At 32.8% G+C, this 13,066-nt stretch overlaps 1 protein-coding gene across 2 annotated transcripts; it reads left to right on the plus strand.

Annotated features, from left to right (window-relative positions):
• Window positions 1-6,010: 6,010 nt before the first annotated feature.
• On the plus strand, window positions 6,011-8,947 carry LOC112733015 (ammonium transporter 3 member 1). 2 transcript variants are annotated; one of them, XR_011869931.1, is made up of 4 exons: window positions 6,011-6,904; window positions 7,621-7,906; window positions 7,985-8,604; window positions 8,818-8,947. XR_011869931.1 is itself a non-coding variant. In XM_025781858.3 (3 exons), the coding sequence occupies exons 1-3, from the start codon at window positions 6,245-6,247 to the stop codon at window positions 8,500-8,502; spliced, it is 1,464 nt and encodes a 487-aa protein (XP_025637643.1). In that variant the 5' UTR covers window positions 6,011-6,244; the 3' UTR covers window positions 8,503-8,774. The 2 variants fall into 2 exon arrangements, 1 of the variants encoding a protein (XP_025637643.1); XM_025781858.3 differs by lacking the exon at window positions 8,818-8,947 and having other exon boundaries at window positions 7,985-8,774.
• The last annotated feature ends 4,119 nt before the right edge of the window (window positions 8,948-13,066 follow it).

Here is a 13,066-nt window from a genome sequence, read left to right on the forward strand (position 1 = left end):
CTAATGAGTGTTACCGTGATTAAAGTAATTCACCGCGTCTGATATAATAGGTCAATTATGTTTTCTCACTACAAGTGTCAAGAAATCATACACAACACATTATTAGTTGGGTTATGGTAGATAATTAATAATTTTTTTAAATAACATAAACAATAAATTTTAAAATTAATCTAATTCAAGTAAAATATACTACATATTAAATTATTTATCTAAATTTTAATATTAGAATAATTATTCGTATATCGAATAAATTAAACATTCAATATATTTATTATTCACATTATTTAATATTTTTATTATCTAATTATATTTTTTCTATTTGATTATCTTAACTATCTTAAACTTTCGTCACCATAGAGGTTTCTTTTATATATATATATATATATATATATATATATATATATATATATATATATATATATATATATATATATATATATATATATATATTAGCATAATTATTAGTTAATTAAAAATAATGAACAAATTGAACAAACTAGTTAATATCTTATTCTGATGATTAGTTTTAGGGTTTATTTGAGCAACATTTTTGAAAAAGATCTTTTTTTAATGATATTTTTTTAAAAAAAATTTATAAAAATAAAAGTGATTTTATGTTTGGATATCTCATATAAAAATATTTTTTTATTTATTAATTATTTTTGGATAAAATAAGATAAAAATATTTTTTATTCATTTATTATATAAAAAATATTTTTTATTTTTTTAATATTTTTATTTTTATTATTAAAAATTTATTAAATACATTACAAAATAAAAAAATTTATTAAATTTATTTTTATCAATTTAATAACGTTAAAAAAATACTTAGTAGAGAAAGATTAGTTTTTACATACCGGACTTAAAGTTATATAAATTTAATGTGTTCTGAATAGTACATACAGTGCTATAAATGTAAGGTGAATTATATGTTAAAGATATAAGTTTATAGATTTTTTTTAATGGGATGAAATAAAAATTAAAAAAATTAAGACTCATATTTTGAATAATAATAAAATAATTAAAAAAAATCTAATCTAAAGATGAGCTGAAAAGTTGCGGAATATACCTTTTTCTTTCTATTAAATCAATATAGAATATACGTACCTTTCGAAAATGTCCAATTAACTTCATTCAAAATTGGCTGCTTGTTTGACTTGGACAATACTAATATATAAGTCCAAATCAGTAATTAGTGATGGTCTGACCAGAGTTGGCAGTTTCACACTATTTAAGCTCCCAATGTATTTAGAGTTTACTAAAAAGAAAAGTATAGAGTATCAAGATATATCTGTTAACTTATTGTCAATAATAATTAATTATTATATTTTAAATACATGTATAAAGAGACACATTCAAAAAATATATATATAAAGACATTTTCATTAGACATAGTCATAAAAATGACATTTTTATTAGACACATCTATAAAGACACTTCCATTAAATACAATCATAAATAAGAGTTGACAGAAGTTGGTAGAAACGCTATTGATAACGTAGTGGGATTGTTACTAAAATTGCACACGTTCTCAACTTTCAAGTTGAATTGATCATATGAAATTGGATCATTTTTGTGATTACCCATACTAACGGTTGGTTTGAATTAATTTTTTGAGTGAAAAAAGTATTTTTTTTAATTTAAAATTTATTTAAATATATTTTTTAGAAAAATATTTTTATTAAAATAAAAGATGAATTATTTATTTTTTGTAAAAATTAATAATATTTTATTTTTAAAAGAATAAAGGAAAAAGATATTTTAATATTTGAAATTTTTTTTAAAAAATTTATTCAAATATATAATAATTGTTTTCTATTAAAAATATTTTTTTTAAATAATAAAAAATCAGTTCTTTTTAAAAAAATTAATTTAAATTAATCTTAGATGTATACTAAAATCAACTATCAATATAAAATGTATATTAAAATATAAAATACATATTAAAAATAAATTAAATTATATATATATTTATACATAAATACATAATAATTTATGTAAATGGCTATTTTAGTGTGTATATAATATTTTTATTACGTACAAAAATTAAAATTAGTAGTTAAATTTAATCAGCTTAGATTTCGTTTTACCTAAAAAAACATATTTGTTATATATCTAAGTAATATTGTCATCTAAATCCAATCAAGTAGATCTAATACCAACAAAAATCACTTTCATTAAAAAGAGAGTGATTATACGCGCACATATTATTCTTTCAACCAAATCATTTACGTTCACGCGCGGTATCGTCGTCGTCGTTGTCTTCTTCTTCACTTCCTCCTGCTCCTTTTCCTTCTTCGCGTGTTTTGTTCTCATCGTCATTCTTTTGTTGCTGCTGGTATTGTAGTAGAAGGTGAGGAGAAAGAGTTTTGAATTGTGCAAGACAACGAGGCCAAACACATCTTAATTCACTCAAAAATGAACCGAAATTATATAATGATTGTGACATAATTAACTCAAAAATAAACCAAAATTCGTAATGGATTACGACACAATTAACTCAGAAATGAACTAAAATTACATAACGATTGCGACACAATTAACTCAAAAATGAACCGAAATTATATAATGATTGCGACACAATTAACTCAGAAAGAAAGAGAAGCAGAGAACAATGGTAAAGAATTTGCAGGTTTGAGAAGTAATGGATGTTAATAATAAAAGATTTCCAACATGAACTTAGAGATTTTTGCATGTGAATTTCAAGTTCAACCGAGGAGAATTTAGTTACAACAGAAAAAAAGATTAAAAAGGACCTTTTGGAGAAAAGGAATATATTTATGGTATCTTATATTAAATTTATAATTCATAGGGAGATTTCATTTTCTGGGGTTGTGAAGGTTGATGAAATATTTTTTTTCTTTGCCTTTGTAGAATACTTAGGGCTTGTTTGGGTGAGCTTTTAAAAAAAGATATTTTTTGAGTTATCTTTTTTTAAAAGATCTTATAGAAAAGTAAAAGTAATTTTATGTTTGGGTATCTCATGCAAAAAGATCTTTTTATCTAACAATTATGTTTGGATATAACAATATAAAAGTACTTTTTTGTTTATTTATTACATGAAAAACATCTTTTTTTAAGAAAAAAATATCTTTTAAAAAAAGATATAAATTACAGCTTCTAAAAAAAGATGTTTTTCTGATTTTTTTAGTACTTTTACTTTTACTACTCGAAATTTGCCAAACACGCTAAAAAATAAAAAAAGATTTTTTTTTTATCAAAATAATAGTGCCCAAACAAACACTTAGGAAATATTCATTGTACTCACTATTTCTTGTTATGTTTTTTTTATTTAATTTTACTGATTTTTTAAGGCCTTGTCCAAGAGCTAAACTCAAATTTAACACAAACTCAGAAATTGTGTTAAATTTGAGTAAATCAAGAAGAATTTTGAGAAAATGAAATAAGAAGGAGAAGATGAAGAAGAAAAAGATGAAAAAGAAGAAGAAGAAGAAGTAGAAGAAGAGGAGGAAGAAGAGAAAGAGTTTTGAATTATGCAGGACAACGAGTCCAAATGCACCTTAATTCACTCAGAAATTATATAATGATTGCGACATAATTACTTCAGAAATGAATCGAAATTACATAACAATTGCGACATAATTAACTCAGAAATAAACCGAAATTTACCATAATGATTGCGACACACAAACTCAATTCGAAAACAAGCACACAAACAAGACTGAATTATGAATAAAAATACATTCAAAATGAATTTTGGATCAGACAACGTCATTAATATGTTTTTTTTGTTTGATATTTTCTTCTCTTTTTCTTGGTTTTATTCTTCTCAAGAGAGTAAATCAAAAAGAATTTTGAGAAAATGAAATAAGAAGGTGAAGATGAAAAAGAAAAAGATAAAAAAGAAGAAGAAGAAGCAATAGAAGATGAGGAGAAAGAGTTTTGAGCTGTGCATGACTATGAGTCCAAATGCTTGGGTGAGCACGGGTAGCGGGTACCCGATTACCCACCCGAACCCGAACCAAACCAATAAAATTGGTTCTGGAACCGACGGGTAATCGGGTCCAACCCGAACCAAACCAATGACATTTGCTGATGATTGGTTTGGGTATCGGTTTTGGGGGCGCGAAACTCGAACCAACCCGTATATCCGATCATAATTAATTAAATAATATATATATATATATATATGACTTTTGATGTGTTTTCTAACTCATAACCCTAATCCTATCTCACTAATGTTTAGATTTTAATGTGTTTTGGTTTTAGCTTCTTTCAAAAATTATTCACTAGACTTTTGTATTTAACTTCTAATATTTCTATTACACTTTTATATTTTCATTAGACAATATTATTTACTATTAGTATGTTTGGATTTTGATGAGTTTAGTTTTTAATATATTTGGTATTTAATATGTTTGCATTATTTCTGCTGATGTTACATGTTTATTATATTTCTTGAATTTTTAAGATAAAAATTTGCCAATTTGGTTTTTTTTTATATGAATTTTAAAGTCATCGGGTACCCGCTACCCGAACCGAACCAATCCGCTCTTAATCGGTTTGGTTTGGTTTGGGTACAAACACAAAAAATGCAAATCCGAACCAAACCAAACCAATTACTTTTTGATCGGTTCGATTCTAATTTTACCTTGAACCCGAACCAAACCGACCCGTGCTCACCCCTACCAAATGCACCTTAATTCACTAATAAATGAACCGAAATTATATAATGATTGCGACACAATTAACTCAGAAATAAACAAAAATTACATAATAATTGCGACACAATTAACTCAGTTCAAAAACAATCACACAAATAAGACTCGATCATGAACAAAAACACATCAAAAATCAATTTTGGATCAAACAACATCATCAACATGGCAAAAATTCAACAATAACAATAACAATAACGACGATAGTGATAACGACGATTGGTATAAGAAAAAAATAATGATAACGATAACGATGATAATGGAAAAGGAGAAGGAGAAAAAGAAAAAGAAAGAAAAAAAATTCAAATAAGAAAAGAAGGAGGATGAGATGTTGTTGTTGGTGATTACGATAACAAAAGAAAAAGAAAGAAAGAAAGAAATATGCGTAGATTTAAAAAAAAAAAATAGAAGAAGCGTGAAAAAAGAAAAAAAGTGAAAAAAAAAACATGTGACTCTAAATCATTTAACTTGAATGTTAAAATTATTTAAATTAAAAATAATTTAAAAAAAATTTTGAACGAATCGGACTAGACCTCTAAGTGTGCTATTAAATACATACGTGCATGTGCTAATATCGTTGCAGTTCAAAGTGCAAACAACATGTATATCAGTATATATCATTATTCTAAATATTTATTTTCGAAAAAAATAGAAAAAAAAATGAAATTTTCTGTGTTGGTGACTTGGTGGTGTACATGCGATTCGCCAGTCTGTCTAAGCTAAAGGGGTTTAAGGAATCTTGAGAATATACAGTTGCCAATACGATCCAAGCTGCGTCATGAGATTCCGCTTAATTAAAGCTTTAACAAGTGAACAAAAGATACAGATTCACTTGCCCAATATCACATTTCACATGCCGCAGTTTTTCCTTCTTTTTCCCCTTCATTTTATATACCAAAGCTAGCCCTAAATGACTAATTAATGGTACTTAATTACTTGTACGTCACATCATGCCAACCTGGCTAACATACACCACAATTAATTGGCCTCTCTTCCATCCCTCCAAAATTATGCCACGCCATTTGGTATTAGTACTGATGTGTAAAATACTAAAATTCGCTTGCAAAGCAATATTAAAAAAATAAATAAATAAGTTTTTGAATTTTTAATTTATAAATTTTTTTAAAATTTAAAAATATATTTAAATTTTTGGTATTCTAATATAAAATTAAACGTGATTTTTGCTGTAATCACGTACGAATGCACACGTAGTAAAATTTTTAAAATAAGATAAATTATATTTAGAGATAGATGTATCAAAATAAAAAAAAAATAAAAAACTTAAATATTTGCGGAAGAAAAAATTAAGAATCAATTTATCCATTTTTCTTAATATTAATTAATGCTGTATAATTAATTTGAGATCCATAATATTAATCATGTCACCAAATAAAATATAATAGATATATCGTGTGGTCAACGGTGAGGTGAGGCTCTTCGTCAACTTGACTCCATTTTATTTTCCCACACTCATAATCACAATGGTTGTAATTAGGTATTATTATTCCTAAGCTACCGACTATAAAAGACGAGGCAGTAGTGGTTGAGATTGATAATCAGGGATAATGGCCAGTGCAGGTACCCCTTTGCCGGTAGCATACCAAGCATGGACGAGTCCAGCAGTACCGGACTGGCTAAACAAAGGGGACAACGCATGGCAGATGGTGTCAGCCACCCTGGTGGGGATACAGAGCATGCCCGGATTAGTCATCTTGTACGGAAGCATAGTCAAGAAGAAATGGGCCGTCAACTCCGCCTTCATGGCCCTCTACGCATTCGCCGCGGTTGTCATATGCTGGGTCACTTGGGCCTACAAGATGTCCTTTGGGGACAAGCTCCTGCCCTTCTGGGGTAAAGCTGGGCCCGCCTTGGGCCAGAAGTTCCTCATCAAGCAGGCCGCGCTCCCCGCAACGCCTCATTACTACAACACGGGGGCTCTGGAGACGGCGGAGATTGAGCCATATTATCCCATGGCCACCATGGTGTGGTTTCAGTGCGTTTTCGCAGCCATCGCTGTGGTCATACTGGCCGGCTCGGTGCTGGCTAGGATGAACTTCAAGGCGTGGATGATGTTCGTGCCGTTATGGTTGACTTTCTCGTACACCATAGGCGCGTTCAGCTTGTGGGGTGGTGGCTTCTTGTTCCAGTGGGGTGTTATGGACTACTCTGGTGGTTACGTCATCCATCTTTCCTCCGGCGTTGCAGGCTTCACCGCCGCTTATTGGGTATAAATAATTTACTATACTCTTCTCCTTCTTTCCTTACCTTAAACTGTTACACGCACCCATTTAATTCCTTTTGTCAAACTTTTGACCACTTCACTTCCGTAAATTTAGAAAAATGAGTTCTGTTGACTTTTCTGGCATGTAGTTTGCAGAGAAGTTTCTTTTGTGTCTTTTTTGAAAACTCAAAACCAAAAAGTTGTTGCCGCCGTTTATAGTTATATAATGAACAGAAACGAATCGTTTGGTGGTGTTTGTTTCTCCTCAATATCTCACTTTCTACTAGTACTAATATATGAGAGAGAAGAGATTATGTATATACGATTACGTGCGTAGTCTGTCTAGCCGATTAATAAATGAGAAATTCTTGGGAAAGAATTTTTAGTATTTTTTATGCGCATAATGTCATGATCTGTTTATTGTATATCAAAAATATCTTTTATGTGTAAAATATCGGAAAATTGTTACTGACAAAATACTAAAAAAAACATAATTAATATATAATGATCATTTAACATTTTTTTTAACAAAAAAAAGTACCAGTGGTAATAAATTTTATAATTTATAGTTATTAATTAATTATTATTAATATTTTTAATAATATAAAATCATATAGAATAATATAAAATTATTTATTTATTTTTATTAAATATTGATTAAATTTTAATAAAATACTTACATTTTTTTATGGATAAAATTGGATGCATGGACACGTGTAGGTTGGGCCAAGGTCGAAGAAGGACAGGGAGAGGTTCCCACCAAACAACGTGCTGCTAACGCTGACAGGGGCGGGGCTGCTGTGGCTGGGGTGGGCAGGGTTCAACGGAGGGGACCCGTACTCGGCCAACATAGACTCATCGATGGCGGTGCTGAACACGAACGTGTGCGCCGCCACCAGCCTCTTAGTGTGGACGTGGCTTGATGTCATATTCTTCAACAAGCCCTCCGTTATTGGAGCCGTTCAGGGCATGATTACTGGCCTCGTTTGCATCACTCCCGCCGCAGGTACGCTATCCACCCCTCAACTCTTTCGATTCTTCCTCTTAGATCTGATATGGTTTCATTTGTTGTTGAATAATATAGGTCTGGTTCAAGGATGGGCAGCCATAGTTATGGGAGTTCTATCAGGAAGTGTGCCATGGTACACCATGATGGTATTGGGCAAGAAGCTCACAATCTTCCAAATAGTCGACGACACTCTCGCCGTCTTCCACACCCACGCCGTCGCCGGACTCCTGGGCGGCATCCTCACGGGGTTTCTCGCGGAGCCACGGCTGAGTTCCCTGTTTCTTGCGGTGACCAACTCTAGAGGAGCGGTGTACGGAGGGTCGGCTGGGGGAGTTCAAATCCTGAAGCAATTGGTTGGAGGATTGTTCGTCATTGGATGGAATTTGGTAGCCACCTCCATAATTTGTGTGGTGGTGAAGTTGGTGGTTCCTTTGAGAATGACGGATGAAGAGTTGCTGATTGGTGATGATGCAGTTCACGGAGAAGAAGCTTATGCCTTATGGGGTGACGGAGAGAAACTTAGCCTCTACAAAGATGACACCACCCAGCATGGAATGGCAATGGCTTCCAGTGGTGCCACTCAAGTTGTCTAGGGGACTCAATGATGCATGTGCGGACATGCATATTCCTTATTACAAAAATCCAACACAGGATTCCATTTTCTCTTTATACTTGTGCTGTTGGTAACTTGGTATGTATTATTGTAAGGTGGGTACTCCCATGAAGATATTATAATTGTCTTCATGTGATGATTTTTCTTTTTGACCCTTAGATGATGGAGTGTAGGGTTAGATTTTGATATGTTATAAAAGTGTTGTTTTTATTTGAAGTGTGGCCAAATCAATAAATCACACTTTTATACAAAGCATCTTCATAAAAAGATGTTTTTTGCATCTTCATTTGAGTAGCTCCCTTATTGTAATATTGTAGTCCTTGTATTTTTGTACCTTTTTTTTTTTTTGTAACTATTTATTCTTGTTTTCTAAGGTATATATCCTCAGCTATAAATTAAATGTATGTCACGTCTTTTTATTTTTGAAATCAAGATTCTTCTAGAGAAAAAGATTGCTAAACTGAAAAGGTGGGAATTTTATTCCTCTTTAATCAAATAGTAAAATTCACACCTAATTTAATTTTTACTTTTTTATTTTATTAATTTTTCCAATTTAGAAGAATTTTTTCAGTTAATGGGCCTCACAAATTCAGGTAATAATGTGCAATAATAAGCCCATACCCTAACAATGATGTTAGGTAGTGGACCCTAATTTTTTCTCATGATCTCGCCTTACTCCACCTCTATTTGCTTTTGCCAGAATGTTATTAAGGTCCATACAAAATATTAAATATTGTACCGGTAAAGAAAGGGAAAAAAAAAAATTTAAGAGCTCGTAGATTCGAATCTCCTAAAAAAATAGAAGGAAGCCATAGACAAGAAGAATAAAGGTAATGGGGGATTATATTGTGCAATTCTATATGGACATTTTTATAGCATATAGTATCAGCAAAGCCTATATGTGTAGAAAATTTAACTTCTAAGCTAGAAGATGAGGTGATATATACTTCATTATTTTTTTCATCCATTTTGTTCCTGTAAGCATTGCCCTATTAACAATCCCCCAAAGAAGAAAAGTGAGCTACAACAAGCTTTTTGTCTACTTAGGATTTTCTGTTCCAAACAAAGTACACGTTGAATAATAAAAGGATTAGCATTACTATTATATTATCAAATCTATCCCTAGTCTTAGCTGCTTCCTTTCTCTTGCTTGTGTCTTCAAAACTTCCAACAGCAGCACACAAACAACGCCAATCCCATCTTTAGCCTTGGTTCATTCATTTTTCTCCCGTTGTACTACCACATGGAACACCAGGTTCTCTAGCAACCAACCATTGATTGCCACGTCAACCACACTCCAAAGCTACCCACCTATATATATGAGTGTGTTTTTTCAGGGTGTGATGGCAAAATAATTTTCTTATCCACAATTCCTTATCCTTAGAACTTTTTAGTGAGTCTTCCCCTTCACCCACCACGGTCTTAGAATTTTCCCTTAATTATTGTTACTAATGCAGTAATGCTGGCTTTTAAAATCTAAAGTGCTTCTTTTACTTTCTTTTTATATGCCTTTGAAAAAAAGAGAGAGAGAAAAAATAATTATATTGAGGAGGCGCTGTCAAGGGCCAAGTCATGGAACATGAGAATATGTAATCAAATCATTTTTAGTGGAAGCTTCATTTGCGTAGTGTTGTGTGTGCCACAGCTCAGCACTAGGATGAGAATGAAATATATGCCTTTTCACTCACATGGTGCAATCCCATCATCAAATTGTGTTCAAAAGATATAAAAGGGGTATTGTAGTGATGATCAAGATTATTATGAACAAAGTAAAAATCCTAGTTCAGTGGGATTCTCATTCCCTTCCCACCACTCACACAACCATCTACCTCTCAATTCATATATTTATTCTTTGTCATTGCCCAACCGCTATATTCTTTTCATTCTTTTAGAGAAAACACCACGTCTCATTTATGGAAAAAAAATAATTTTCAAGAATTTAATTAAAAATGATATTCTCAAATCCTAAAAGGAAGTAATTCTTTTAGATACAAATAAGCAATTATTATTTCTTGCTCAAAATAACTTTCTAATACATTGTTTTTTTTCCTACATTTTTAATATATTGATTATCAATGAATTTGATACGTATCCTATACCTCGGCTAACAACCCAAAATTAAACTCGGCTAATAATCCGGAAAAGTTAAGTCAGAATTCGGCTACGTAATCTGATAATAGCTCCCAACAAGTCAAAAACTATCTCCAAAATCGTTACCACAAAATCCGAACGAGCTTAACAAAGCTCGAACATTCTCAAACCAAGTCAAACATTATCATCAAAACTGATTTCAGTAAGCGTGGAGAATCACGAAACAAGCTCCAACTGAACAAACTACACGCCTATATAAGCAAGTAAATAAGCTTGGAAGAGAGGTCAGAGAACTCACTCTAATTCCATTATCACTTTCTCACTTAATTTACATTCTTACTTGAGCATCGGAGTGCTTTTTGCAGGTGCTCCCGCCGCGGTGTTCCAGTTCAGCCGGCGTATACCTCTTCCACGTGGACACAGTCACTAGTAGAAAGAGTTGCTATACCTTGACTTCATATGCACGGAACATTTGGCGCCCACCGTGGGGCCCTGAATTAATATAACCCCACTATTTTTTCTACCTAGTTCTGTACTCTTTTTTGCAGGGCCTTCGATCCTACGACATGGTCGATAACGGGGTTCCTCAGCATACACAAGCCGAGCTTCTAGCTCAGATTGCTGAACTCCAGGTAGAAGTTTGAAGGATAGCCGAGCTATCCGCCCATAATAATGCCGGAAAGAACGAGGAAGGAAACTCCAAAAGTTCGGCCTTGGGCAACACAGACCTTCTAAGCATCACCCCGCCAAAGGAGAAGTTGACGTTAGACAACCCTTTCTCTGAAGAGATTACCAATTTCTAAATGTCAAAGAACTTTGTGCTGCCCACCTCCCTGGAGCCATACAAGGGGATTGGTGACCCCCATGCTCACATTAAAAAATTTCAGTCCATGATGTTTTTCAACGGCGCTAATAATGAGCCCATACTCTGCCGAACTTTTCCCACTTATCTCGATGGTGCTGCTTTGCTGTGGTTCTCTAAATTATCTGCAGGTACAATTTCTTCCTTTGAAGAGCTGGCGAGATCTTTCATTGATTACTTCGCCGCATCAAGGATATACGTACACGGATTAGACTACCTCAGCACATCAAGCAAGGACAACACGAGAGCCTGAAAGACTATATGACACGATTCGCTAAGATAACTATAGAGATCCCAGACCTTAGTCCCGAGGTCCACCTGCACGCATTTAAAAGCGGCCTCCGTCCTAAAAAATTTCAAGAAACTATAGTCATGACCAAGCCAAAGACTTTAGCAGAATTTTGAAAAAAAGCAATTGGACAGATGAAAATAGAAGAGCTTAGAGAAGCTCGGCAGATCAATAAACCAACTCAATCAAAAGAAGATGACCAGGAGGATCTTTTTGAATCAACAAATTGATCGGCAGGGACTTATACCCTTCAAGCACTACTAGGCAAAGAACTATGGCTCGAAGATGTACTCTTTTCTCTACTCACACGACTTTTTTCTACACCAAATTTTGCTTGGAGAGGTTTTAACGATGCTCTTTCATCCTATACCTTCTATATTAAGAGAGTAATCCTCAATAAAGAGTATATTATTTTTAACTTCATCATTCTTTATTTTTATCCATGCCTTTAGTTCAGCTATTGTTTACGCTCTACACATATTATGGCAAACTAATATTAAAGTCGGCATACAAAAAACAAACCGACAGTTATAAGTCGGAACCAATCTAACAAGTCGGAATCACTTCAAACAAACTGATAATTATAAGTTTGAATCAATCAAAGCAAACCGACACCTATAAGTCGGCCTCAGTCCAACAAACAATCACCTATAAGTCGGCAGCATTCCAACAAACAATCACCTATAAGCTCGTTCAAAAATATATTGAAACAAGCAACCCATTTTCCAGTGATAAATTTGTCCAATTTTATTTTCAAGATTATCAGGTTGATCTTGGGGCTAATTCTTATATCTTCGATTTATAACACAACCGCATCTCTTCTACATCCTACCGAGTTATAGCTCAATTTTCATAAAAGCTCAACCTGCTTTTCTTAAAAATAAACAGGTCAACCTTGGGGACTGTGATCTAGTCATTATAACTCTGCAGATACAAACTATAATTCGGAGATTAGGTCTGATCTATCCTTATAAGTCAATCACGTAAGCTATAGCTCGGCCACTTGCAAATTCAAAATAAATTCATCTGTATAAGTCGGCCTCGTGTGCTATAACTCGGCCACGTGCAGCAAATTCAAAAAATGCAAGCTCAGGGGCATCATGCCTACAATAGCCAAGGTATACGAAGAAACTAGAAGCTCGCCTATGTTTTTTCTGGAACACAAGGCAAGTTTGGGGGTTATAATACGTACCCTATACCTAGGCTAATAACCCAAAATTAAACTCGGCTAATAACCCGAAAAAGTCAAGTCAGAACTCGGCTACGTAATCTGATAACAGCTCCCAACAAGTCAAAAACTAT

The sequence above is a fragment of the Arachis hypogaea genome, chromosome 13, assembly GCF_003086295.3.
Source record: "Arachis hypogaea cultivar Tifrunner chromosome 13, arahy.Tifrunner.gnm2.J5K5, whole genome shotgun sequence".
NCBI lineage: Eukaryota > Viridiplantae > Streptophyta > Magnoliopsida > Fabales > Fabaceae > Arachis > Arachis hypogaea.

Excerpts from the sequence above, each read along its gene's own strand:
- LOC112733015 (XM_025781858.3), top strand. The coding sequence starts at position 6,245 with ATGGCCAGTGCAGGTACCCCTTTGCCGGTAGCATACCAAGCATGGACG. Across the intron at positions 6,905-7,620 it reads GCTTCACCGCCGCTTATTGG|GTTGGGCCAAGGTCGAAGAA; the intron begins GTATAAATAATT and ends GGACACGTGTAG. Across the intron at positions 7,907-7,984 it reads TTGCATCACTCCCGCCGCAG|GTCTGGTTCAAGGATGGGCA; the intron begins GTACGCTATCCA and ends TGAATAATATAG.